General features: G+C 45.4%; 1 protein-coding gene across 5 annotated transcripts in view; it reads right to left on the reverse strand.

The window, feature by feature from the left end:
• DPF2 (double PHD fingers 2) overlaps positions 1–27,236 on the reverse strand; it is a 434,995-nt gene that overhangs the window by 229,804 nt on the left and 177,955 nt on the right. For all 5 annotated transcript variants that reach the window (XM_085625747.1, XM_085625748.1, XM_085625746.1 and 2 more), the window contains one exon: positions 10,660–10,767. In XM_085625747.1, the coding sequence (XP_085481873.1) occupies positions 10,660–10,767 (108 nt within the window). The remainder of the gene's footprint in view (positions 1–10,659; positions 10,768–27,236) is intronic.

Genomic DNA, 27,236 nt, shown 5'->3' on the forward strand with positions numbered 1-27,236 from the left:
TGGATCCAATCCGGACACTAACACCGCAGCGACCCTCATCCTTCGTGGGACAGTCGCCCTCCAGAAGCTGGCCTTCCTTGAAGCCTCCCGGAGCCCGTGGCTGCAGATCCAAGCTACACCTTTTCCACTTGAAGCACCCGACATTGAAGGGCTCTTTTCCTTGAGCCCCCTGGTCACTGTACCGTGACCCAGACTCTGTCCCCTCTGCTTTCAGGTTCTTCTCTACAAGATCTACAACTTCATTCTTCACGGCATCATCAACGCTTTTAGCTAGCAGCAGTTTTGTACATTTTCCCATTGAAAATCAGCCCGCGACCCGACATCGAAAACGACCTATGCACCCGGCTTCCCTGGGGCAGGTAACAGTGGTACCTCGGTACTCCAGTGGTAGTGGGCTCCTCAAAAGCTTAACTCTAAGTTTTTAACTTTGAACTCCTGCTAGAAGTGTCTTTAATCTGTTTAAATCAAAGGAGTCTCCCCTGGTAACCTGCTACCGCTCCACAGCAACTTGGGGAGGTCAGACACTTCGTGGATCCTGAAAACAATTCCCTCAACCAGTTAGGTCCATCATTGCACCACATCGCTGCATATTGCAATAAACCCGCTAAGTAATACAGTTGGAGATCTGGGTGCCCAAGGCCACCTCTGACAAGATCCAGATTCAAGATCTCCAGTCAGACTCTGCTCCGCTTACCCGCCCAGACCAGGTTCGCCAACAGCGAATCTGTAAGAACAGCGAGGGTGGCAGTACACAGAACGAGTTCTGCATCACATAAAGGCGAGTGGTAATAAGACCATTTTACTTAAAGCTACTCTACCCATTACCAACAAAGGGAGCATGGTCCAGAACGTACATATACCGCTAAACCCTCCATTACTCTTCCCGTATTCAACTCGTACTTAAGGCGTCTGTCATGAGCTATCTGCAGACCCAGGTAGGCAAAACTCAGGATCCCATGGAAGGCCCATCTCTGGGAGACTCAAAATATTCCGCTTAGCCAAAGCGGCCAGGGTGTTACAGCACTGTCTTGTGGCAATTTATGCAGAAACCTAACATCTCGCAGAACTGTGACACCAGCTGCAGGAGGAGGGGCACAGAGATCTTTGGGTCTTTTACACAGATCAATGTGTTGTCCACATGCATGGACACAACGTGTGTCTTGTCTACTACTGGTATGCCCCAATCCCACATCCTCTCCCTGAAATACATCGCCAGCAGCACCATAGCCAGGGCAAATAAAAGCGGCGACAGGGGGCAATCCCGCTGCATACCCCTTTCATTACAAATAGCGTTGGACACTTCGGTACCTACGCATACTCTCACGACTGGCACCTTGTTTAGTAAGCGCACCCACACCAGGAATCATTCACTGATTCCCATCCGCCAGAGAACCTCCCAGAGATATGTCCAGGACAATGTATCAAACGCCTTCTCAATGTCCAAAGCAATCAGAGCTGAGGGAAGGACTGTGGCCCTGGTTTCATGCATCATATGTGGTAGTCTTAAATTCATGTGTCCCCCCTACCAGGGATGAAGCCACATTGATCATCATCAAGTGTGTGTAACCCGACTCAGCTGTATAGCTAGAACCTTGGCAAGCGGTTTAACATCCACATTCAAAATTGATAGCGGTCTGTACGCTCCCAGATCAGTAGGGTCCCTGCCCGGTTTGGAGAGCAAGATTATAATGTCTTCTCTAATGTGTGGAGGGAGTTGGCTGAGTATGCTTGATAATATTCAACCGGTAGACTATCAGGCCCCAGCAATTTCCTTCTGGCCATATCTCTAAGAGCCTTGCTGACCTCCTCCAGGGGTATGACTTCTCCAAGTCCCTCTGCCTGAGCTTCCGTCAACTGGGGCATGTATATTTGTGCTAGGAACTCTTCTACTTCGGGGGCCTCCGTGTGTGCCTGAGCAGCATATACCCCAGCTGGGTGATCACGAAATAATAGGGTGATTGCCCCTCAACTCATAGCTACTGTGCCGTCGGGTTAATGGAGAGTATAAATAAGTGGGGGGCGCTCTCGTCTAAGCAGCCAGGTCAACATTTGACTTGATTGATCGCCCTCCCTATGAAGGCACAGTCTAAAGTCTCATCCTACATGGCAACCTAGTCTATACCAGATGGCTCCCACTTTCCTATAGGCCTCTTTAAGTGACCCCTCGTCTACCTCCCCTTCCAGGACTCCCCACAGCAGTCCCGTAAGGTATTGCTCCCCGACTCTCTCCAACTTTCTTCTAATGCCGTAGGTTTTTCTAAGGCTTACACCTCCGACAACTACCTTTAGATCACCCCACTCCATGCTGTGCATGTTGGCGGCGTTCCAATCAGTAGCAATAAAGCCTTGAAGGGCTTCCGCCACATCGAAAGTATATGCTGGGTCCCCCAGCACTTTGGGCTGGAACCTCCACAAAGGGATTGTGGGCCTGCGGTCCCTCACACTGTACTCTAATAACAATGGGGCATAGTCAGAGAGGAACGTAACCTGATAACTGACTTTCGCTTAATCAAGGAGATTCCCATTGGTAAGTAGGAACCAATCCAACCTGCTGTGCGCATCATGAATGGGTGAATAACAAGAATATTCCTTTGCCGCAGGGTGGAATTTCCTCTACACGTCAACAAAGTGGAGTCTAGTCATGGTTTCACAGAGCTCTGCCACCATGCAAAGTTTCGTGCCCATCCGGGGTGGGTGTTGGTCCAACTGACTGTCCAACACGCAATTAAAATCCCCACCCAAATAACAGGCATTCCAACATATGGTAGTTGTTCAGTTTCTACAACTCCAAAGAACTCCTCATCATCCATATTTGGGGAATAGACATTAAGCATACATAGCTCTCTCCCACCAAACATGCCATGTAGTAGTATATACCTCCCAGCTACATCCGCCACCTGACCCCACATCTGGAAGGGGACACCAAGAGCCACCCATATATACACTCCTCGGGCAAAGGAGTAATATAATTGCCCCAGTCATTTATTATGCAGTTTCCAGGCTTCCACCTCCAATAAGTGGGTCTCCTGGAGGAATGCGATTCGTACCCCTGTCCTTATAAGATATGTGTGAGTCCTGTAACGCTTGACGAAAGAGTTCAATACCCTCACATTCCACATGAGCATAAGCACTAAATCAGCCATTCCAAGAATAAGTCCAGGAATGACTATCCCCCCCGCCTATCCCCTCCTGGAGGACCTGGCCTGGCTGTTCTTGCTGAACTGTTCCCATTGGGCGCAGGGTCAAGACTGATTTGCATATGGCTGGGTCCATACTGGAATGGCATGGTGAGCAAAAAAACGATGGATTTAGGCACAGATCTCTGTACTGGTGTGAATGTATGACATTGTTCTGCATTCTGTTCATCAATTTTTCTTTTTGCATTTGTATCCCCTCCTGGTCCCCACAAAATGTGATATGCAATTTCTGCTGCATTAACTTTAACTCTAACAACAGAACAGTTCCCTTCCCCCCACCACCCCCCAGCCCAGGTAAACACACCATAACACAACTAGTGTCTTCCTAGTCATTTGAACTAACCTGTCCACCCAAGCTTCCGTATAACGTCATGGTGTGTTTGGAAGTGGAGTAGTGGGTTGAGTATGTACTTAACACTAAGAAGTCAGAACGATTAAGTATAATGGAGTTGCCCTGTGTCCCTTAGAACCTGGGTATATGATTATAAACTACAAGTGGTCCTGTCAGGTGTAGAGAAATGTTTTTTATTAAGCATAGATATAAAGGGTCCAATGATGATCCCTATCAGACTGTGCGCGAGAGCTAATATTAATGATTCCTTACTTGCCTCCGAACATCGAAATTCTTAATGTCCATAAACCACAACCCAAAAGAGTAATTCATCAATAACATGTATTAGTCTGGCTGTTCAAAACAAACAGATTACATATAATGCAATCAAATAAAGTAACATAACCTGGAAAATAAAAGGTTTACAGTTTTCACATATACAGACATGAAAACATGAAAGCCACACGTAGTCAAGTGTCCACACTTATGAAGCTCAGGGTATCCTTGTATTGTTTCCTTTATATATTTGTAGGATAGCAGACGCAGTACACTGATATTTCAATACTCTGATAACGTGTTAATGGTTATACATCTTTTCGGTTCTTCCTCAGAACTAAAAAGCCAAAGGGACAGTCTATGGCAAAACATATATATCAACTATCTGTGTTGTGCACCTTATGTACACTCGTGAGAAACACTGTCATATAGCGAGGAATATATCAACAGATTGATACAGGAATACGGTGACAGTGGTTTTCTTGGGACATGGTCACTACTGGTTGATAAAACAATTAAATGACAAACTCTTCAACCTTGAAAAGCTAGAGAAGAAACTAGTATGATCTAGACTGCCGAAACTGTGACACCTGACGGTATCTCTTGTAGTTTAGAAGTAAGAACGGCCAAGAGTTAGACTCCCAAGAGAGTACCCTATTTAACGTCCCACTCCTGTGTTCCCTATGATTACCACTATTCGTCACACAATCAGTCCCACTCGGCACAAGCAAGGATGGAAGAAACACAATAAGAATCAAGGACATAATACCAAAATGAGGGGGGTAGGGAGAGTCGGGCCAACTAATGTGTGACTCCTGGCCCCATGAATGATACCCCCCCCAATGTCATCTGTCAGCTAGACCTCAGAAGAGACCAAACAGCCCCAGAACCACAGCAATCCAGGTCAAGTATAGGAAAGCAGGTGTCTTTTTCATTACTCAGAACCTTGTTCGGCTCCCACTCAAGTTAAGTCTCTGTTTCTTTCCGACGAGTATCTCCTACTGTGCGGTCAAGATCTTCCATCTGATATGGCTGCGTACCAGAGGACGCAGCCGAGTTGACCGTCTCGACCAATGCTCTGGCATCTTCGTGTTCTTGGTGCTGTGTCTTGAAGTCCAACACTCCATATGATTGCCACCACTGTTCCAGATTATGGCCGATGTCTGCGTCTACTTCTCCTTTGGGGGGGTGAATACCACACCAGCCCCTGCCGTGGAACATCTCAGTCCTGTCTCGACGGCGTTGCAGGGATTCGACCACTAACCCTGATCTCCATCAAATCCCACACCTCTTCAGGTGATCAAAGAAGTGCGAGTGGCCGTCTAAGATCATCTTTAACTTGGAGGAGTATAGCAGCATGTTCTTTAGTCCCATTTCGCATCACGACACTAAAGATTCTCGCTGTAACAGACCAGCCCTGGTGTAGTCCGGAAACATGCATATGACGCGGTATTCAAACTTCGGATCTCCTATTTTTTCTGACCATCTGGAGTACTTCGCCCTGGGCCCTGTAGTTGAGGCATTTTGTAATTAAAGTCCTGGGGGGAGCTCCCAGCTGTGGTGGCGATGCCAAGGATCTGTGTGCTCTCTCCACCGCAAAGAATTTCAACAAGTTTGCGTCTCTGAGCGCGGTCGCAATCCATTCCTCTAGGAATAACTCTGGTTTATCTCCTTCAGCACCTTCACGGGAATCCAACAAATCTGAAATTACACCTACAGGAGTGCTCTTCTGCATCTTCCAGCCGTGCCTCAATTTTCCTTGAGTGGGCCTCAATTGCTGTAACCACCGCCTTCAGCTGGTAGAACTCCTCTCGCATTTCAGTGACCTGGGTCTCTGTTTTCAAGGATCTTTCTGCCACTTTGCGATGGTCAGTGCAGAGAAGGTTTAAGTCAAGAGCCATAGCTATAATTTTAGCTTGTACTGCACAGCCCGAAGCTTCAATGGCCACCAGGATCTGAGCCCCCGATGGCTCTGCAGCGTTCTAAGGGATCACACCCTCCATCGCAGGTGCTCCTTCGCTTGTCCCCAGGGCAGTAAACTGATCTCTTTTCATTTGCTGGATGCCTTTTGTCTGTTTGGCTTTAAATATTCTGCAGTGGGCTTGTGTAGTATGAGGTATATGCTTACATGCTCTCGTGCTGAGGGCGCGAGAGCTCGTGTTCATTTGACTGTGGTTCTACAGTCTGGCTGCGAACGATGCGTGCCAGGATTCTTCCAACGTTAATCAGTTGCTGGAAATCCTGGTACGCAGCGGGAGCGCCTGGCTGTGGGTGTTATCAATTTGTGAAATAAAGCTTTCAAAGAAGATCACCGTCTGCTTATTTACCACATTGGCGACAAGGAAGCAGGACGGATCAACGCGTCTGACACCCACCAGCATATTTCGGAAGATTTAGGTGAAGCAGCTGTTCACAAGACTCCGCCTCGCTACGTTTGCACGCTCCTGCTGCCAGCCTCATTGGTCATCTCTTGTGAAGCTGCTTCCTGTATGACGGCGTTTATGCTGAAGGCATTCTGGGCGATTTTCTCGTAATTGGAGACATCGCGGTTACAACGCGTTGTCTCCTAGCAACGAGGGAGGGCAAGCCCAGGCGCTCCCTTCGCATTACGTCACACGCAAGTGTATCCTAGCAACGCCTACAAGCTCGAGTCAAGAAGATCGACGCTTGTTTATTCCTACGCGAAGGCAGCCACGCGCTGGGGCATTACCTCGCTGTTCAACACTATTCTTCTGATCCCAGGTAGGATCCAATCTTCGCTTTCAACACACAGTGACAGGCACACTCTTGTTTCAGCACAGTTCAGCCTGCACTTTTCACGGTGACAGGCACACCTTTCATATGTACTTTCAAGTTTAGTTCAGTGATATTCTGGTCATTTTTAAAAGGACTACTTCATTTTCTACGCATATATTAGTAATTTGTCCTACTCACTTGCTTATTTTAAATTTAAAATTGTTCTATTTAACAGCATAATAAGTCATTTATTACTTAAATGTTGTCTCATTTATAATTTAAGTATAATTTATTGTTAATCCATTTTGGTCATGGCCTCTGCTCAGCAGTTTGCACAACCTCCTCCTTTTTTACAACGACCTGGCAAACCTGAAATTCCATGGCGTCAGTGGGTTAAAGCCTTTGAAAATCATATTGTGGCTATAGATGCTGTTAAATTTTCTCATGCTCGCAAAGTTGCTATTCTGTATGGTTGTCTGGGTCTGGCAGCGCAACATGTTTTTGAGAATTTACCAAAATTTCCAACACCACCTGGTGAAGCTGGAGATGCGCAACATTGGAATTCTTATAAAGAAGCGTTAGCTCGTTTGGCAAGACATTATGACCAAGAACCAAACATTATGCTTGAGAGACATAATTTTCACAAGAGGAAACAGCGTGAGGATGAAACAGTAGATGAATACATTGCTGCATTACGTGTCCTTGCTTCCACTTGCGAATTTGAGGCAGATCCAGAAATGTATATACGTGATCAGTTCGTTTTTGCTTGCTTTTCCAGAAAAATACAGGAACGCCTACTCAGCTGTAGAAAACCACCCTTACAAGATACAATTGATATTGGCAAGAATATTGAAAGGTCCATTGTTACTTCAAAGGTTCTTCAACAAGATCAGTCTATTAACTCCTTCAGTTCAATTTCAAATGAATCTGCGAATTCTGTCAATGCCGTTAATGTTCGCAAAATTTATAAGCGGCCTTTCAAAAAGGTTAATACAATATGTTTCAGATGCGGTTCTCGATCACATCTTGGCAATCATCCCATGTGTCCTGTGTCAGGGAAAAGATGCGTTTCATGCCAAAAAATTGGCCATTTTCAAAGTGTTTGTAAATCTGTCAAGAGACCTACCAGAGTTAATAGCATAGAAGTTGCGGAATCTCTTGAGGATTGTACAAAACAATTTCATGATATGATTGTTTCAACTGAATGTAATTCAATTTTCAATTCTCATTATGTCAAAGGCCCCATAGGTGTTGCACTATTTGGTAAAATTGAAATTCCTATCATGGCAGATTCAGGTTCTCCAATAACCATTTTATCAGATGTAATGTTTTTGGAGAAATGGAAGAATTCCATCACCTTGACCAAAACAGACATCAATCCAAAAGCGATTGGTGAATTTGTGAAATAAAGCTTTCAAAGAAGATCACCGTCTGCTTATTTACCACAGCTTGTCGTTTAGAACTTAGGCGTGACCCACCACTCTGCCCGTCTTCTGCCGCCCGGGATCTCAGGTCTGCTACCAGGCTGTATTGTCCCTACAGTATGAGCGCCTTTGTGCCCACTACAGGCCGCTGTGTGGTTTTAGGTACTCCGGTCAGACAGGCTGCAGCGCAAGGAGAGGGGAGGAGGCTGACCTTTAACACCAATCTGTAATTAGCCACCTAAACGAAGAGCTTGTGTACCCCTCTACTGCCTCCCCCCAGAAAACTATCCAATATAGCAGTTAACTATAGTGCCTCCTGTAGGGTTCAAGTGTGCAAGTGCAAACAGTTCAAGTAGCTAGTAGTGTAGGCCTATTTGCCAGTAGGGGAGGAGGAAGAGAAAGTCTGCCCTCAAGTGCACAGGCAGAGTATACACGAGTGCGGGAGCTCCTCCGGGTCACACAGTGCTCTTGGTTCCGTACATGGTCGCTACCATCTTGTAGGAGACACCCCACCACTGCACTCTCCAGGGGGCCACTGCAGAAACGTTCAAAGCCTGGGCTATGTTGCCATGGGCCCAGTCCACATTCCTAGTACATTGCCATGTGCTTATTGCCAGGACTGCCTCTAGGCGGTGGTCGCAAAACTCAGGTATACCGGGCTGCTGTTTCCTGTCACCTTGTCAGAGCAACCCTGGTGTGCCTCTGGGCCTCCGATACCATATGTCTCTCTCTGTGCTCACTATTAACAGGCCCCAGTACGGATGCAGAAGCGTTAGAGTTCTTCATGGGCAGATGGCATATTCCTGTGCCCTCCGATATAGCGCCACTTCATGGGCAGTCTCCACGGCACCAGACACAAGGAGAAGGGCAAGAGGTTGTCCACTCCTCCTCTCAGTTTGTGGGCCCGCAGCCCCCCTCTGTGTGCACGAAGAGTGGGCCCCCGTGCCCTGCAGCCGACCAAGGGGTGTCCCCCTTCACTCTTGGCCTCCACTTCACTTTGCATGGGCCCACCGAAACTCTGGTTCCTCCGTTGTTATCTGCAATTAGACAGATCGACGGCAGCAAGCTCAGGCGAGCGTGCCTCTCGCATGCGTCACTCATCCATACGAGCATCTAATCTGGAGGCTTCTGTCCGCCTTACACAGCAACGGGGGGGCTAAGAGGGAGAGCCCACCAAAGGTGATCTGTGCACTGAGCCCCCGGCTCCTCTCCCAGTCACAAGACGACAGGCCCTGCAGTGCGGCTCTGGGCTTCAGGCCCACCTGTAGCTCGGCCCAGATCACCGCTCCCTCTGTCCAAGTCACACCACGGCCCTCCTCTGCTCTCACGTCAGGTTCACCACCGGAGCTCTCCTATGGCACCTCAGGCGCACTTCAGGCCTCTGCTCTTCTCTAGCCTCAGGCCACCAGGGATGGGTGGGTGACTCACGGCATTTCCAACCGGTCGGATTGGAGCCCAGTCTGATCTAATCTCCCCCTTTTATGTGCACCAGCCATGCGACAGTCCGGAGCTCATGTTTGGTGCTGGCATTTCCCTGCACCAGGTTTCTGGTAAGTCAATAAATATTAACTTCTAGCACCTACAGGAAAGGTAAAGGTAACTTTGTAAAAGTTAAATTTCCTATATAATTAATTTAAAAAACAGCTTTAACATTAGATTGGATTTTTATTAAATATAAAAGTATGTTTGTGAATGCAGTCTGAAGCTGATACAGGTCAAAAGGTATAGAATAAATTGTAAAATCTGTACTATTACTTTTCCTATGTGCCAATTTCATCCTGACTAGTGACAAGATCGTTTTGGGACTAGTGGCTGGAGAAGTTTCTAATGGCACACATGTCCCATTCTTAAATATTACAAACCTTTTCTTCTGGGCAGCAAGGTGTGCTTAGGGTTTGTGAATGTAGTCTGAAGCTGGTACAGGTGAAAGGGTATAGATTAAATTGTAAAATCTGTACTATGACTTTTCCTATGTGCCAATTACATTCTGATCAGTGTCAATGTCGTTTTGGGACTAGTAGCTGGAGTAGAATGGCACACATGTCCCACTCCTAAATATTACAAACCTTTTCTTCTGGGCAGCAAGGTGTACTTAGGGAAGACTGTTAATATTCGAAATCAGGTTTTCCTACCTGTTAAAGGGGTGATTTTGACAGGCTATGTCAGGTAGGCCTGAAGCAATATTTTCACTGCTGCTATAGAGGATAGCACAGTAGTGAATTTAACTTTCCGCTCCATGGTACATTTCTTCACCATATACTATAGCCTTATAGGAAAGTAAAAAATGCTTTATGTCAATTTCAGGGGTCAGAGCATACACACTGGCCACTGAATAGCAGTTCAATATTATCAGCAGGGGAGTCTGTGAAAAACTGAGGGTGCTCATCCAAAAAGGGGTCACTTTGCAACAGTAAGAAACAGGAATAGTAGCTGCAGAGCAAGTTTACAGTATAACAAGACAACTACACCACAGGGGACACCCACCCCCAACCACCAAATGTATCACAAGATGTTTCTCCACTTTCCCATCTCACCACTATTCCTCCATGACCACCGGCACCCCCAAATAAGTATAGCACTGCATGCACTTAGGGAGCAAACTAACCAAGACATTGTGAAACCTAGACCCAATAATATATTAAGTGGCATGAGACAGTCTGCATACTTAACATACTCTGCAACATCTCTTCAATACCTGGTTTAATAGGAGGGAAAGAGAGTCTTGGGTCCTCAGGGGGGTGTGACCGTCGTTTCTTCCTCCACCGCCGGGACGGATAAGAGTAGAGCTGACCAGCCGACAAACCTAAGAAAAAATACAACTGGTGGTCAAGACGGCATCTAACATGATCCAGAACATATCCCTGGACTTCAAAAAGCCAGCAAGAAAGAGCAAGAGATCCATCAAGCAGAGTCAATTTGCAGGGACAATTAATTTGTCTTCTTTAAATGCTCCTGCTATTTCTTTAATTGAACAGATTGTGGTATAAATGTAGAATACTGGTGACGATGCCTTCAGTGAGAAGATCCATAGTACATATACAAATTGCCCATGTGAACAACAATATCTCTGTGGTCAACTTACAGATCTCATGCTCATTTAATTTGGTCAAGAAAATTAGGTTATTTTAAAAATATCATGCAAACAGCACCAAACCGCTGTGCATTGGTGCCATTAATTAGGGTTTTAATGATTTCCCTGTGATCAAATCCCCCACTCATCAAAGACGACACCTGCATATCACAGTTCTTTATTCATAAATTAGAAAAAACGTGACTGAAACTAGAAACTCTTTGCAACCCTGATTAGCCTTTTAAACACTGGTAACTCTTGTAGATGTATTCTATAATTTAAACAGTGCTTCATACCTGTGAGGAGGCTGTGAAGTGCTCAGATTCACATTGGGTTCATAGGTTGTTGGGAGGCTTGAGTATGAGATGCTTAGGTTTTGAAGCCATGCTGCTCCAAACTTGGTTTGACAAAATGGTATTTGAGCATAAGGATGAAGTGTTGCAGAAACGTATTAAAATAGACCGCCTTGTATGCTATCTTTGTATTTCTTTTGAGGAGTCTTAGATTATACAATTACATAAGAGATGAGCCAAGTTTGTAAAGCACTTCGAATCTGAAGTGGTTGTCAATAATTCTTATTTGTATTGAATTCCATACCTTAAACGTCAGAACTAGGAAGGAGCTTCAGGCTGTGTAAAATTGTTTGAAGGGTAGTAAACAGAGGGGCCTGTCTACTGTTGGGTAACTTTGTCTGACTGGAGGTGTGTAGTTTATGCTGCAGGAAGAGTAGTCCAGTGCTTTGTGTGCAATGTTCCTTTCTTTAAAGTTGATGCCCTATGTCATATGCAGCAGGTGTAAAGAATGAAGTCATTCTGAAAAGTGTGTCTAGATATAAAAGACTAAACTATATGAAAATACTATCATAGAGAGATGGAACCTTCTACCAAAATCATATTGTCTGAAAATTGTAATAAAAACTGTAAAAGTGTGCTAACCACAGAGGAGGACTGAAAGGATGATTTTAGGAAATATCGCAAGGAAAAGGTTAAAATAATTACCAAGAACCAAAACAGAAAACAAAGAGGGAAACAAACATCCCAAAGACATTCTTCGTAATACCGGAGAAAGGACTAAAACAGTAGACTTTAAAATGGTGGGTCAGTGACACTTCAAAAACATACATGACAGGCACTTTGGTAGGTACTGAAAGGACTGACAATACTAATCTTTCAACCACCATAAGCAAAGTATCATCCATGATTTCTAATGATGTGAAAGACAAACAAAATGGCACACATGCTTACAAAATATGCTGAGAAGGACCTGAAAAAACAATTGGCTCTAAACTGTTGTGAACCACACTTCTCAGGGTGGCACACGTGTAGATTTCCTAAGCCCCATGAGGATAATAGGTAGTGTATTCTCTTCAGAGAAAAGGTGTCTCTCTCTCGCTCCTCATCACAACTAGTGATGCTCATAAAGATAAGGAGTGTTAGGAATCAGCCAATCTGGTTAGTGTAACTCGCATTTGCAGGGGTACTAAGGTATCTAGAAATAAATCCCCAACTCGGCCCTTAGAAGCAGCTGACTCACAGTTGTAGGTATTTTACAATAAAAGGTTATTTATTATGCACTATTCATACATAAATCATATGTATCAGAATGATAGAAATTAACTCAGTAATTACAGTTGTGATAATACTAAACAAGGTGAATATCAGAACTACCTCAAACATTTACATCACACATTCCAACTCTCTCTATTAGATTAGTTAAGGCCTGAGATCGTCACACCTTTTTGCTTTCAGCCTCCCTAAACAAGATGTTCTTAAGATGGTGCCATCCTCCAGAACTTTACGACAAGGATTGAGAAAGCGGGAGAGGCGGGGTTGAGCGCTGGGGGCAGGGCTTATGAGATCATTTCAGTGGTACCTTTGCTGTAGCTCATAGTCCACATTAAATGTGAGACTAGTAAAACAGCAAATACAGCACACAAAAACAGTAACTGACCCAAAAATCATGCTCTCCATAATTGAAGTGTTGTGAGCTCCTCGCTCTCCTGGGTCCCAATGAAACTAATGATAACTGACAAGCAGGCCTCTGCCTCATTCACCCCTTCCTCACCTTGCCTGGCCATCACTCCAATCTTGCAAAAGGTTCTCTGTACCTTACAAGAAAAAGAGCACCCACATATTGTCTCCCTTCTTTTTTTTTTGGAAAGCTGCCCTAATGCAAATTAGTAAAATAAGTCCCATCCTATTATTTTAAAGTGGGACAGTCATAAGGGTTATGCAGTGTGTCCCTCAGACCCCCGGACCCAGTGCCGCTGTACCTGCTTCACTAATGATAGCTATTGCTTTGAAAGCAAAACAGGACTCCCATCTTGCAACACTATCTCCCTGCTATCTCTCGGATGCTAAACTATAGTGTCTCCTCTGCTTCAATTTTCCCCTCCTGTGAGCCACTGCTCTGAGACCGAAATCAAAACTGGCATAGCAAGTGTGCACAAGGCCATAATGCAAGCAAAGGAGGATAGTAAAACCGCCATGACTGGGGTTTAGTTGGCGCCTCTTACTATGGGGTCCTGGTGCCACTGTACCTTCATCACCAGTGATGCTTTTGCCCCTTTGAATTTAAAAAAAACAGCAGCAAAAAAGACCTGGGCTCTAGTGCTAGCAAGGACAATGGATCTCCACATTGCTTTTTCTTAGTAAGGCAGACATATTTGGGGTACAGTGGTCATTCACACACATACCCCCAGTACCTGTTGCACTAATGTGATGACCCTTTAAAAAAACAAGCATTGGCATAGCCAATAGGTCTCGCCTTTGGGACCTCATAAGTGTTTAGCAATGCAACAGTTTATGTTGTTGCACCAAGGATATTGTACTGCATAACTAAATACTTATAAGATTCCAAAGGTGAGACCTATTGGCTATGCCAATGCTTGTTATATAATGCTTCGTAAATGTGTGCATGCTGGATCACGTCGCTGCTCGACAGATATGTTGAATGTGCACATCAGCAAAAAGAGCTGTAGAGGTGGAAAGCGCTCTGGGGAGTGTACTTTGAGTTTGTCCTGCAATGGCGTTCCTGCCTGCGAGTGACAAAATTGGATGGTGGATGCAATCCATCTAGCAATGATCTGCTTGGATGCTGGGAGACCTTTTCTGATACCGCCATAAGCCAGAAACAATTAGTCCGCTTTGCGGATTTGATGGGTTTTCTGTAAGAGAAATTTAAGACATCGTCTGACATCTAGAGAAAGTAGGATTTTTATGCAACCCCTTGAGGATTTGAGAAGAATGCTCATAGAATGGGATGGGCAAAAAAGAAGTTGTACTGTCATCTACTAGAGCAAAGCGCTAGGCCTTGCAAACATTTTACATGCAGAAAGAATAAAAGGGTATCTCACATTTACAACGCCTTTTTACAACAACCTAGCTTTACTACAAATCTTTTACAACTCACAAGCCTTTACATCGCAGGCAAAGGTAAGAAGCAACTTTTTTTTCTTTTCTTTTATAGAGTTGAAGGGGTGGGTAGTGGTAAGGGATTTTTAAGGGTTCAGGAATGGGCAGCAGTAAAGACTTTAGAGCTCAGGGGTTGGTAAAGGGAGGAATAGGGTTTTAGGGTAAGGGAAGGAAGGGTAAACAGAGGTAAGGAGTTTGTAGGGTTCGCAGGTGGGGTAAAGAACTCAGAGGTAAGTAGAGGTTAAAAGAAAGAAAAAACAAAATATATACACATTATTATTACAGAAAATAAATTAAGGATAATCATGTTTTTTTTTAATTACGTGTTGTAAAAAATATGCACTACAAAAGATCTTTACATTGTGGTGCATTACTTTGTAAAAGTACGCATTGTAATAAAAAAAGAGTTGTTATGTGCCAAGATGTAAAGGCTTATGTTATGTCTGATATTCGTTTAAAAAAACAAGCATTTCACAACAGCAACTACCTGTTCCAAGCCCACTACTTGCCCAGCACTACTTTTTCCAGAATTAAAAAAATAATAATAAGGGGCAATCCTTTATTCAACGGCCACTGAACAGGATGACTGTGGCCAAATGGAACACTTTCCATGCAGGCCTTTTGGATGGACTAGGCACAGAATGGCTGACAGGATCTGAGAATGACCAAGAGTGTTGCAGCCATTCTCATCACAATAGCACATCTCTTTGTAGGAACACCTTCCAGGCGCTTCAGCGTCGGCTCACAAAAACGTTTGGGATCTGATTACTAAAGCTCCACTCCTGTTGAACGGTGGGTAAAAAGGAGGTAATGTCATGGCCCCCTAGGGTTGACTGTGTGTCAACCAGGGATAACTCATTTGTTCATGAACATGATTAGGAGGCAACATCCTCAGGGCACACACAATTTAGCAGTGTATGGTTACATTAATTATTCATACGTGTTATTATTAATGAAGTCGTGTTACTACATTTTACATAGTACGGTTACAAACTTTAAACGGACACAACAGCACTGCATCCTGTTGGCAAACAACCTACAAAGGGCATGATGGAAAGCCATAGCTGCGCAGAGAAACCAGGTTTCCAAGTGCAAAGGGGCGGGCCCCGCGCATTACACTAGATGTCAAGCAGGACATAGCTGGCCAGAGCCCAGGCAAATGCAGGATACCAAAGAATCTACTACCCCAGCATCTGCCACACAAAACAAGAAAATACAGCTAGCCAGGGGCTGCTCGCAACCGGGAGTTTCGAGACTGTAAAATCAACGTTTGTGTCTCCTGATCACCACTGCCTAGCTGCCGAACAGAGGTGAGATTAGGAGTATAAATCATGAGCAGAAGAGAATTCGGAAAAAAAAAATGGTTCTATAAGAGAAGAGGCCGAAGCAACTCATTTGTAAATGAAATAAATAGCCCCCATATACTACCCCCTCTTCTGGATAATTTCTTTGACATTATCCGTGAATCTCACTCCTTTACCGTTCCTCCTCTGCCATTACACTGAGGCCACAGGGGTCCAGAGAATTACGGCTCTGCATCTAAATGCAAACCGATGAGCCTCTTCCCTGCCATCCTTGAAGAGTGTCAGTGAAGCAGAGTTTAATGGAATAGCACATCATAGAGTGGAGTGTCGTGGAGTAGAGTAGCCTAGAGTGAAGTGGCATAAAGTACATTGGTATCGAGTAAACTGGCATAAAGTGCAGTGGCATAGGGTGAGTTGGTTTTGAGTAAAGTGGCCGAGAGTGCATTAGTATAGAGTCCAGTGACGTAGAGTAGCATAGAGTGCAGTGGCATAGAGTAAAGTAGTGTAGCGTAGACTGCAAAGGCGTAGAGTGCAATGGCATGGAGTAGAATGGGGTGGAGTAGAATGGCGTGGAGTGAAGAGGTGCAGGGTGGAGTGCAGAGGTGTAGAGTGGCGTAGAGTGAAGTGGCGTGGAGTGGTGCAGGGTAGAATTCAGAGGTTTTGAGTAGCGTAGAGTGAAGTGGAATGGTGCAGGGTAGAGTGGAGTACTATAGTTTATAGTGTAGTAGCGTACAGTGCAGTTGTGCAGTGGCATAGAGTGTAATCTAGCAAGAGTAGAGTGCCACAGTGCAGTCATGCCGAGTAAAGTCTCAGAATGCAGGGTAGCAGAGTGCATGGTCATAGAGTACAAGGTCGAAGAGTGGTGCAGGGTTGTAGAGTGGTGCAGAGTATACTGGTGCACAGAGCAGTGATTTAGAGTACAGATGTGCACAGAACAAAAGTGACAAAGCATGCAGTGGCATGGAGTAGAATGCTGTAGAATATAGTGGCATAAAGTTCAGTGGTGCAAAGTACTTGTAGTAGGTGCAGTCGTGTAGGGTGCATTGGTTTTAAGTAAAGTGGTGTAGAGTCATTTGGCATAGAGTAGAGTCTTTCAGAGTAGACTGGAGTGGTGCAGGATAGAGTATAGTGGTGCAGGGTACAGTGTAGTGGTGCTGCGTTGATTGCAGTGGCATAAAGGGGGTGGCGCAGAGAGGACTAGAATGGCGTAGAGCGCAGTGGCATAAAGTGCAGTGGAGAAGAGTAGATTGTTTCAGAGTATAGTGAAGTCTTGCAGAATGAAGTGGTGTAGAGTAGTGGTGTAGAGTGCTGTGTTGCAGAGTGGAGCAGAGTCGAGTGGTGCAGAGTGGAGTGTTCTAAACTGGAGTGGTGTAGACTGCAGTGGTGCATACTAGAGTTGGATAGTGTGCACTGGAAAAGAGTAGAGTTGTGCAGAGTAGACAGGTGTACAGTGGAGTGGCGTAGAGTTCAGTGTCGGAGAACAATGGAACAGAATGCAGTGGTGAAAAGTCCAGTGGCGTAGAGTGCAGTGTGGATTGGCATAGAGTGCACTGGCTTTCAGTAACATGGTGTAGAGTGCAGCAGCATAGAGTGGTGCAGCATAGAGTGGAACGGCGCTGAATGCAGTTACACAGAGTGCAATCTCGTAGAGTACATTGTTTCAGAGTAGAGTGCCAGGGTGCGGAGTACAGTGGCATAGAGGGGATTGCCATAGGGTGCACTGGCATACAGTGAAGTGGTACACAGCAGAGTGCATTGGCCTAGAGTGAGTGTTGCAGAGTAGGGAAGAAAAGAGTGGAGTGGTGTAGAGTGTAGTGGTGAATAGTAGAGTAGTGTAGTGTAGGGTAGAGCGCATTGGAATGGAGGAGAGTGGCATAGAGTAGAGAGGCATAAAATTGAGTGATGCAGTGAAGAGTGCAGTGACGCAGCGTGGAGTGGCGTAGTGCAGAGTAGAATGCAGTAGCGTTGAATGGGGTAACATAAGAGTATGTATGGTAGCGTACCCCCATTATAGACCACACATCTTCAAATCAAATGACCATTGCATTTGAACTCACATATGGCTTTACTGATAAAAGTATACATAGCACAAACAATGTGTAGAAATGTCAGTACCCAATTATGAGAAAATTGAGTTCTGCTGCCCAGGTTCCCAGTACCAGAGTTTTTTCTCTAAAACTGTTCCACAATTGGACCGTCAGGTCCCCTGTAAATCCCTAGCAAAGTGTACCTGGGTACCTAGGTCATTGGGACCAAAGAGGGTACCATAGGTGCCCCTTACCTAGGCAATGCAGACAGCCACAGCAGTATGCATACCCCGGTGCAGACAAAACAACAAAGTCAACATGGTACACTGTCATGTCGCATGCCAACCAGTACTGCCTAAAGCAGGGGTCTTCTAACTGTTGGGCCTCACCTGAAACGGGGTGGAGGGGGAGGGGGGTTAAACACTCTGGCCAAAAGAAGCATTATGTTGTTAACAGTGCTTTGTTTTTAGCAGAAAGAAAATGTGCGGCATTAAGTCGCTCTGTAATGGGCCATCACTAACAACTTGTGCCATTCATAATATGACTGGGAGAAGGTGTCAAAAGCAAAGGGACTCCAAATATTCTTCAAACCCCCACCCCATTTCTATCAAATAATCACACTGTGGATACTTTTACAGGTTAGTAAGTCCTGCCTGATAAGAATAGTTTGATTGGCAATCATGTATTTGATTGCATTTGAAAAACAGTAGCAAAACGTACATGCAATGTTTAAATAAGTCTATACATATTTAAACATTGCCAGTTTAATAGAATAATTGTGAAAAATTAAGAGGGGGTCCTGGTTACTTTTCCCCCGCTGGGGCATTAAAACGTTTGAAGACGACTGGCCTAAGGTATAAGTAAGTCACCCCTCTAGCAGGCCTTACAGCCCTAAGGCAGGGAGCCCTACGTCTCATGTGTGGGCATATCTGCATGAGCAGATATGCCCCTACAATATTTGGGTCTATTTCCCAATACTGTAAGTACCAGGGAAGCCATAGAGAGTCCATGGGCTGGAAACTCAACAACTTGAGTTCCCAAGCACCATGATGGCTTCTCTGAATCCAGGAGTGTTTGGTACCAAACTACGCCTCTCAATAAACCCACACCGATGCCAGTGTGAGATTTATTGAAACATGTACTCAGGGGGCATGTCAGGAGGTGACCCCTGAAAACCTACCAACCTTGGTGTGGTCACAGACTGGCTTTAGGCAGCATGCCTCCGCCAGATATATTTCTTGACTCCTGGGTCGACAGCCTCAGCGCTCTGGGACCAGAAACAAAGCACACTCTGGGTGGAGGTGTCACACCTACCCCCCACCCTTGGATGGGCACAGTGCTCAGGAGGGTGGCATAACTGAGGGTGTAGACGCTCCAGGTATGGTGCCCATTTGCCCTACCTGTCACTCTCTTATAAAAGCCTCTAATTCTAGTATTTAGGTGGCTCCTACAGACCCTGAAACTAGTTCCTGCTGACCTCAGGAGGAGAACGAAGAAGACACCGTGCAGCGAAGCGAAGCCTGAAGACATCTATTGACTTGGCCCCAGCCCTACCGGCCTGTCTCCAGTTTCAAAGACCCTGCAAAGAAGACGATGCCTCTCCTGCAGCCAGCGATCTCCAGAACCCGAGGAGGACTGCCTGACCTTTGATAAAGAGCAGAACTCCTGAGGACAGCGGACCTGTCCCCAGGAATGCTACACAAAGGACTCTGGTGCCCTCCGGAACCACGAGTCCTGTCACATGCGCACCCAACGCCTCTGACCCGTGTCCAGGTGGCACACCGGTCAAGAATAGGTTCCCCAGCGATCCTGCCTCAACTTACCTCTGCTGTCAGTGGTTTCCTTTGTACAGCCCCCCGTTCAACGCCTGCAGCCTGTTTGTCTAACCTAGTTCCTCCACTGAAAAGCACTGGGCGCCCAGCTCTGTATTTGCACCCGCCCGCCCCTGTGCCTCTGGTAGTATATATCTGGTGATGCCGTGTGGCCTCCCTCCTGCTTGCTCTAACCCCAGAAGCGTGGCCCCTGCAACCGATTTACCAACCTGCAAGCAGAGTGGCTTCAAGCACCCCCAGCCTCCATTGAAACGCATTAGGCATATCTCCGAATTTGACCTTTGCACCCGGCTGCCCCATACCACTGGTCATGCAGATTTTGTGCTTTCCTGTCCCTTGCCGTCTGCTGATCTTAAACCCTGAAGTCTGGAACTGTAAGTTGCATACTTACCTGTGAAACCGCATTGTTGTTTTTCTCTATGGGTTAACATTGAACTGTTTAAAAACTGACCTAAGTGTCGACTTTTGAAAGACTAAAGTATTTTTCCTGGAACTCACACTTCCCTTTTTCGAAGATCTTGGTCTTGAAAGTAAAATTCAAACAAAGCTTATTTATATAAAATTGGTGTGGAACTCCTTTTTGAGTCGTGTGTCAGTTATTGGTGAATGTGTGTGCAATAAATGTCTTACACTCCTCTGTGTTAGGCCTAAGGCTACTCACCCACACTACCACTAATAGAGCACTTTGGGTTTACATTGAGCCCTCTATACTTCTGGGGAATCTCTGGACCCTGTCCACGGTATAACCACCTAGTGGTACATCATATACAAAGCCACCTTCCTACATTGGTGGTGCAGGGGTGGAATAGAAGACTTGATATTTTTTGTATGGGTTTTCTATTTTGATAACAAAAGAACATCTGTTAAGTACTTGTGTGCAGGGAAGGTTGCATCAATACCTCCTCCGTGTGAGGCCTAAGGCTGCTCGCTCGCACTACCACTAATGGAGCACTTTGGGTTTACATTGAGCCCTGTACACTTCTGGAGGAATCTCCTAAAATCTGTGCACGGTATAATGACCTAGTGGTATACCATATACAGAGCCAGCTTTCTACACCAATGTATTGATTTGATTGTCAGCACACTGTTCACTTACAGACATTTACATTTTGAGTACTAGGGAAAAAAAACATTGTATAGCCTTCCTCAAGCAGACCCCCAGTAGCCAGTATGTCTGTCACATAAATCGCCTCACTTTGAAGTCATAGAAAGAAAAGTAAACACCAAGCTCCCTGGAAGACACAGTCTGACATTTGACCTCTGGCTTTGAATGCACAGCAAATGTGACAAAATAAGAATAAGATTTAAAGGCAGGTTTACTGACAGTGAGCTCGTGGACAAATACACCAAAAGTGACAATCATAAAAGAAATGATGACATGCTCCACCTGTAGTGCAAGACCCTCCTCAACAATCCATGAGGGGGCACATGCAGTAATACAAACAGGCATTTGCAAAGCAATAGGTCTTGCATTTGCTGAAAGTTTGAGCTACTGGCGTTGCATTATTATTTGCAACGCCAATAGCTCAAACTTTCAGTAATGCTAGACCTATGACATTACAACTGCTTGTTTCTGGTGACCCTCTGGTTAAGCCTGTGCTCTGTACCTGCCTGCAAGTTTCAGTCCTAACTAAAAATATAATTTGTATGCCTCTCTCATCTGCGGCTGGTCCATCCTCACTGCTAGACGATGAGCCCCAAGCAGGGCTTTAAGTGGGCCGGGTCTTGCCGGTGCTGAGCACCAGCACTACTAAAAAGCTGGTGCCGAAACGGGTCTCTATCGGGCTCTCCATTTTTACCCTCACCCTCAGTGGGAAAAAAAAAATCTTACCTCTGCAGATGTACCACCCTTCACTGCCTTTGAGGTAACTTCAAAGAAACTCGTTATAGTTCTTTTACAGTCTCATCATTTCAGAACGGAAGTATTTTCAATATTATAAGCAACGAAGCTATAGTTGTTGCTTATGTATCTTATGCAACTAATAACCATTGACAAAGCCAACAGTCCTGGCTTGGTGTAGATAATCTTACTTGTTGTATTATATATCTGGATTCAAACACAGAAACAGCAAAATACCAGTGGGGCGGTACACTATGCTAAGCACAGATTTGTAGCGTACTCATTTTAAGCCACGCCCCTAACTGTATCGGCCACGCCCCTTTAGGAGACATGTCCCCACCCCCCAGTTTTTTCATCCCACTTAAAGCCCTGGCCCCAAGACAAGCGTACCTAAAAAAACTCACGCACACACAAACCGCTTCCTACATAGAATAACTAGTACAACACTGCCAATACTATGTGGTTGAGAGAGGAAATGAACGTTAGGCGTTACTGAGAGTATGTTTTTGTGATTGGGATGGTGGTCTTAAGCTGGCAATAAAAGCGGCTTCTATAGAAAAACTTACTTATTTTCTAAACGAGATTGCTTTGACTGACTGCAGTGCGCTAAACTGCGGGGTGCTAGGACCTACCTTACATGCAACATGACTTTTTATAAAATAAAAAACACAGCAGAGCATATGATTAGCCTTTGCGTGAAGAACTCTGACCGGCCTGGGACTGCCCACACTCTGCCAAATTAACAGCCAGTTGATGAACCAACAAGAAAGAGAGGACTCTAAATGCGTGTATTTTGCCTTAATTTAATTCAGTGTCAAGTTATGAGAACGAGCGCAAGCAGTTGCAAAGTATGCTCTTTTGGAGGAAGTTATTACTGCTGAAATGCAACTGCCACGGAGGAACTTCCATATGGTTTGCTTCAAAATAGGAACCCAAAAGCGGGCACAGCTACTTGTCACGCAGCCATTTGTTGCTGTCCCATATATGACTTCGATGACCACCTCCTAACAGCCCCCCAGCGTGGCCTACCAGGGCCCTTACCTTCCAATGAAAGACATTTAGCCGCTCCATTTCTGCCATGCTCACCGACCGGTTGAGCTGCAACCGATGTGGCTGCCTCTGGTCCTTCGAGGACACGTCCATGTAGCATGCTTCCACCATGTTTGCAGCTCTATGTATGCAAATAAAAGCCTGAGTCAGAAGGCAGAGGAATAGAGCTGCTTTCAGCCCGCTTCAAATGGGGAGGAGCCTCCAACGAATCACCCCCTCCCAGCTGTTGTCGGACTCGTAATTCAACGTGTGACCAAGTTGAGCAAGCACCAAATTCGCACGGAGAGGTGGAGTTGTCATCGCAATCATTGTCAAGTAAATCACACATGAGAAATGTTGAACAACCATTTGCAATACAATAGGACTCGCATATATGCGAGACCTATTGCTTTGCAAATGGCAGTGATCATGGACAACGGGGAGGCAGCACGGACAACGTGAGTGCGAAGGCACTGTAGGCATGATGACAACGGGAGGGACGGCGGAGGGGAGGTTATTTGAAGGCACAGACAACGGGAGGGGGGAGAAGGCACAGACAACGGGGGGGGGGGGAGTAAAGAAGGCACGAAAGCATGTCGTGCCTGCAGTAGGACAGCCGCCATTGTCAATAAAGTAAATAGTGCTCACCCACTACATAAACCATGCCGTGTTAGGAGCAAAGTAAAAGGTCCAGTCCTTATGGGCGGGAACAAATGGAGCCAGGGCGGTACTGAGGTGGGACTAACAAGCCTCATAATGAATCAGAAGACAGCGTTTACAAAGGAGATTGACACCAGCCAATTACAAATATGGGCGGAGAGTGGGCGAGTCTTCCACAGCACTTCCACAACATACCCTACTACAGCATGCCTCGCAGAGCGAGCAGCGCATGTCCGCTGCAACTCTAGGTTCGACCTAAAAACAATGGCTGCAGTACTGAAGAATGTAGTCTTGTTTGTATACACTGAAAGTTATGCTCTTTTCTTCAGGAGTCTTTTCTAGTTTGGGGTATGAAGAAATCTCCTGTTTCTCCTGAGCCGTACTGCTTCTGCGCTATGCCGGACTGAATGATAAATTTGCATTGCTGGCTGAGAAAGTATGCCTCCACAATGTAATTTCTTATGAAAATGTCCATATACGATGCAACCAAAAACAGGAAGGCAGATGTTTTGATCCCTTCTGTAAATGTCTGACGTTTTCAGTCGATGGAGTCTGGCGGAGAAGGACAGAAAAAAATGGATCCCTCTCACAGGAAAAAAGTCCCCGGGTGTTGGGGTCATTAGATTTTATTTTTTTTGTAACAAACTTCCCCTTTGGGAGTTTTCTGAAAAACAAAACCTTTGAAAATGTTTGGTGAATGACAGACGGTACTCTTCAGGGTACAGTGATGACTGTTGAGTCAGCGATTATCTTTAAGTGTCATAGACGGTAGTTCATCAGCAAGGCAGAGGTAATATTCTCTGCGACTCTGCTAGAAGGACTACTGCCTATCAAACATTAAATCAGGACCAAAGAGTCTGCTGATCTTCTCCAGGCACTCACCTACAGCACAAAGGTACTAGTGTCCAAGATGGCTGGTCTGTTCAAGGTAGACATGTTTTCTTTTTAGGCAAATTGTCAGCTGACAACACACCCATTACGTTTTACTGTTTAGTTAGTATTGTCTGTGTTAAATCGGCTGCTTTCTAGATTCAGGCTATAGAGTTCATGATGTAACAAAAGTAGATATACAAATAATGAAAGTCATGCAGCTAACACAAGTTTTTCATCTTCCAATGGGACTTTCTCAAACGCTTGTGGTGGCCATATATGCAGATGATATCCTGGTTTATTTACAAAACATGAACAGGACGGTATCTCTGCTTTTGGAAGAACCAGAAGAGTTTGCAGCGGTGTCCGGCCTACAAGCTAATAAGACAAAAAACATTTGTTCTCTTTGAGAGGACCGGGCCGACCAGGAGCAGGTATCCCACAGGGCAGAGATGGGAAGAAGAAAAATTCCAGTATCTAGACATATGGATAATGCGTAGCACAGGGGCATATTATGATGTTAATGTGGGGGCACTGCCGAGAGACCTGGACTTATTCATGGAGTTCTGGGTTAAACTGCTGCACTTGACAGACGTTTGGCACAGGGTGATCTGTAAAACATTGAAAAGGGCTGCCTCTGCTGGAGGACCGGAAGCGCAACAGAGGACTAAGGAGCAGTGGGAAGCTGCTTGCTCGGACGATCTAACGACGTTGGAATGGACAAGGGCTCGTGCAAAAGTTAAACAGGTATTTTCCAACACTAGGTTCAAACTAATTCAGTTTAATTATTTACACCAGACATACCTGACACCTCGCAAGCTGACTCAGATTGACTCTAACAGGTCGGGAGCATGCAGGAGGTGCAGGCTACGTACGGCAGAATTCCTCCATGTGACATGGACGTGCCCCACGTGGGAAGGTTTGTGGGAACTGTAGTAGAGAAGTTGTCGCGCATAGTGGCACACCGGCTGGAAGGGTCGGCTAAACTGGCTTGGTTGGCATTCTGAACAAATGGCAGCTCTGCAAAATGAGCACACCACTGGTGGCACTTAGCTTGGTGTTAGCCAAACGAAGAATAGCAATACCCTGGCTGGCACCACAGGCCCCATAAATCCTTGAGTGGATAAATAACTTCTGGTGTGGGTCACAACCAGCACATAAAGTTAACGAGAAAGGATGGCAAAGTAGGGGAGGCCCTGGCAGTTTGGGCGGTTACAATTAAAAAGATGATGGACCACCATGGAGACGGATCTCTTTAAGGGCCCACAGAGGGGAGTTTGGGATGTATACAAAAAGATGAAGGGGGTGGGTACCAGGGGATATTTTCTGTCTGCTGATAATAGTGGCTCATACTGTACTGTACACCAATGAAATTATATAAGTGGGAAATACTAAGGAATTGTTGCAATTAATCTGCTTAAATGCTGTTTGTGTGCCTTGAAAAAAATAAATAAACAGATTTCCAAATGAGAAAAAATAACCTAAGATTTTCATTTGTAAAAGAATTAAGAATGAATCTGTCAAACTAGACAAAATTGATGTTAACGTGTACCATTTGATAAGCAGTCAATTAAAAAAAAAATTAAAAACAAGTTAATAACTTTAAACCCCCCCAAAAAATGATTGTAGAGAACTGGGCAATTCTCTTGACAACCAGGGATAAATGACCAGGTAGTTGTCACCAGCAGATTGTCCACTAAAAGACAACAAGTGGATTGAAGAAGTGTTTACCATTCAATGCCAGTTTGGGGTTTGGTGACCATGCTTACAGCTGGTGCGTGAAAGAAAACTTTATACTGGACCTATCCAGCCTGAAGTTGTACTTAACTTGAGCTTCAAAGGAGACTCTGTATACCAGCCAAAATACATTTTCCACAGAAATACATCTACAGATCACTATACCCCTTAAAGTAAGACCAGACCTTGGATCCAGCGGTCATGCTGCTAGCGAGGAGTTGCTCTAGAAAGGGGGGGCCTGACCAACCAAGAGCAAAAAGAGTAAAGCACTTGGCCAGGATAGCATACATCCTGGTCCAGAGAACTGAAACCTGAGCTGAGGTCACATTAAAGGAGTGAGCGCCACCCTAACTATAAGGTCCCTGCAGCCCAGTTGGACACAAACAAACCTTTATCTTCATCCTTCATAAAGTGGAAGACCTGCAGCAGGTCTTTCAGAATCCAATACTTTTAAATCATCTTCTCCATCCCTGCCACCATGATTGTTTCCGGTCCAGGGAGGACCTGGCTTGGAAGTCCGGGCTGGACTGTTCCCATTAGGAACAGGGTCAAGACTGATTTGCACATGCCTGGGTCTCAACTGGGGTGGCATGGTGAGCAAAAGAATGATGAATTTAACCCATATCTCTTGCCTGGGGGTGACTGTTTGGTTTGCTCTGAATTCCGTCCATCATCTGTGCGTCTTTTGAACTCCTGGAATAAGACTTGACTGCTCTGGTTTGCTAGCTTGTAGACCTAAGTGCAAAGCACACCTTATAATCTGCCACAGCCAGACATTTGACAGAGGAGGCAAGAAATTAGAGGGCAGAAAAAACAATTTGTTCAAGAAAATGATCTAATCCCTGCTTTATTGTGTGTTTTTAGGTCTCGCGCCTGCGTTGCAGTGCGCAACACTGCTCGCGCAGCGGGAGACCTCTTGAGAGGGGTTTGAAAATGTACCTAGGAATCACACACGCTTGTGCGTGTGCTTTTCCTTTGGTGCCCAGCTAATGGCCTTTGCGTGCGTGTTTTTTTTACCAAGAGAGCACGCAATTGGCCAAAGGCGGGAGCATTACTTCACCCATGGCCTATTGGTGTCTATTATGCGCACCAAAGGCCATGTGGTTTCAATTATCGGGCCCAGACACATGCGCGATAATTGAAACCACTTGTTTCGCTGTGGCGCGTGTGCGCACCACTCACAGACGTTTTTGTTTTTTTACAAAGCTTTTTACCTCTTGAGGTGTCAGATTTACTTGTGGTCATGAATGCACTAGTGTGGCTTCCTCCTGACACACACCGTCCTCACTTCCGCTGCATATGGCAAGGGTCTGAGCAAGGGACTGAAGCCAGAGGCTCCTGGGCTGTCTATCCCTTTCCCTCGGAAATTCAAGAACTAAGCGTCGAGCTGCCTCTTCAGATGGCTCTGTAGAAAACCTGGCCTCGTGCAACACCTCTCCCTTGTGTGACCTTTGGCCCCCTGAACCCATAACTATATTCCCACAACATTC

Source organism: Triturus cristatus, chromosome 9, assembly GCF_964204655.1.
Source record: "Triturus cristatus chromosome 9, aTriCri1.1, whole genome shotgun sequence".
In the NCBI taxonomy this organism is placed as follows: domain Eukaryota; kingdom Metazoa; phylum Chordata; class Amphibia; order Caudata; family Salamandridae; genus Triturus; species Triturus cristatus.